Source organism: Nicotiana tomentosiformis, chromosome 8 (genome assembly GCF_000390325.3).
Source record: "Nicotiana tomentosiformis chromosome 8, ASM39032v3, whole genome shotgun sequence".
Taxonomy (NCBI): Eukaryota; Viridiplantae; Streptophyta; class Magnoliopsida; order Solanales; family Solanaceae; genus Nicotiana; species Nicotiana tomentosiformis.
The window spans coordinates 140,772,489-140,774,360 of record NC_090819.1 but is presented as its reverse complement, the minus strand read 5'-3'; the positions used below and the strand labels follow the sequence as shown (position 1 = coordinate 140,774,360).

The following is a 1,872-nucleotide window of genomic DNA, read 5'->3' as shown; positions in this document are numbered from 1 at the left end:
TACTGTGATTTTCGGTGATGGGGTTCGGCTGAATCACCTTCCACACCTAGCTCCACCCTAATTAAGAGTAGCTCAAATAAGTCCATATATATATATATATATATATATATATATATATATATATATATTATTGGAAAAAAAAGTACTATTAATTTATTTTCGACTGTCACAATCACTGTGGCTGCCCCTAATTATACTTCATTGACTCCTTCCAAATTTAACTCATCTATTTAAACACTTATTCATTACCCCTCTTTCTTCATCCTCCTCCCTACAACTCCTTTTATTTTACAAAAAAATCCTTTATTCTCAATTTTCCTAGCTTTCTCCTTGTACAATATATATTAAAAATGGTGAAAATAATTTTGGGATTTGCTAGTTCTTTGCTAAAGGAAATACGGTTTAGTGAAAGGAGTAACTCCAGAAGAAAAGCCAAGGTTGAAACTAGTACTACTTCTCCTACTACTTATGTATGCAGAGATGAGCTGAATATTAAGAAGAAGCCCAAAATCAAGAAACAAGTGAAATTTGATCTTGAACCTAAATACCAACATCCAGCAGAAGAAGAAATTAGCCATGAGGAGCAAAAGAAAAATAATACAGTTGCTGATGACAATGCAAATAATGGGATTAAAGTGAAAATATTGATGAAAAAGGAAGATGCAGAAAGACTGTTATTGAAGTGCAAAGAAGGAGGGGTACTTGAATTTATGGATGTAGCTCAAGAGCTTGTACAAGTTCCATCTATTAGGGTTCTGTCTTCTTCTAGTAATAGTGGCGGAGCCATCTTAATCTAAGAAGTATCGGTCTTCGTCAAAAAATTATACTATAATGTGGAAGTTAGGTCAATATTTTTTGTGTATATATTATTTGTTTGTTACTGATATTATTTTTTCCATTTATATTTTGTCGCCACCGTCTAGTTTTCATTAAAAGAATGTTAAGAGTATTTAAGAGTTTCCGAGGGTCTATCGAAAAAAGTTTCATTTGGAAAAGTAAAACGTTCTCTACCAATGACAACTCAAACTCGAAACCTCTGATTAAGAACGGAAAGAATATTTATCGCGTGCAAGGCCACAACCTTTAGTGATCTAAGACCTTGTCACGACCCAAAATCCCATCACAGGAGTCGTGATGGCACCTAGTCTCTAAGACTAGGTAAGCCAATAATTTTTATTACATTTTTGAAGCCATTTTTTTTAATTAAATAAGTAATTAAAACTAACAGCGGAACAAATATGAATATACAACCTTCCAAGACTGGTAGTACTGAATCACGAACTCTTACTGAATACATAGAATGATCACGAGAACCGAATATACAATACTGTTTGATTACAAGTTAACAGTACAATGAAATGAAAAGACTCCAAGGGACTACGACGATCAAGCAGCTCTACCTTGAATCCTTACGATCCTGCTTTAACTCTGCTCAAGTCCGTTATCTTCAATACCTGGCTCTGCACAAAAATGTGCAGAAGTGTAGTATGAGTACGCCACGGTCGGTACCCAGTAAGTATGAAGACTAACCTCAATGGAGTATAGACGAGGTACAGTCAAGACACTCACTAGTCTAATAACTTGGGCCGTATAATATACAAAATAATAGGAAACAAATGACAATAGGGCAACATGAAACAACTAGTGATATGCACAGCAGACGACAAGAATACCATTAATATCGCTCAATAATTAATAAGTACAATTACACACAATTAAATCAACCCCACATCATCATATATTGTCCCTGACAATAGCCACCCTTATCGCTCCTATTGCCACCCTTATCACTCCTATAGCCACCCTTATCGCTCCGCCTAGACAATATCAATAGCCATCTTTATCGCTCCTATTGCCACCCTTATCGCTCTT

At 35.3% G+C, this 1,872-nt stretch overlaps 1 protein-coding gene across 1 annotated transcript; it reads left to right on the top strand.

Annotated features, from left to right (window-relative positions):
* The first annotated feature begins 350 nt into the window (after positions 1 to 350).
* Positions 351 to 797, top strand: LOC138898242 (uncharacterized). The gene has a single exon (XM_070184292.1). The coding sequence runs from the start codon at positions 351 to 353 to the stop codon at positions 795 to 797; it is 447 nt and encodes a 148-aa protein (XP_070040393.1).
* The last annotated feature ends 1,075 nt before the right edge of the window (positions 798 to 1,872 follow it).

What these genes read in the sequence shown, in the direction of transcription:
- LOC138898242 (XM_070184292.1), top strand. Translation starts at nt 351, where the DNA reads ATGGTGAAAATAATTTTGGGATTTGCTAGTTCTTTGCTAAAGGAAATA.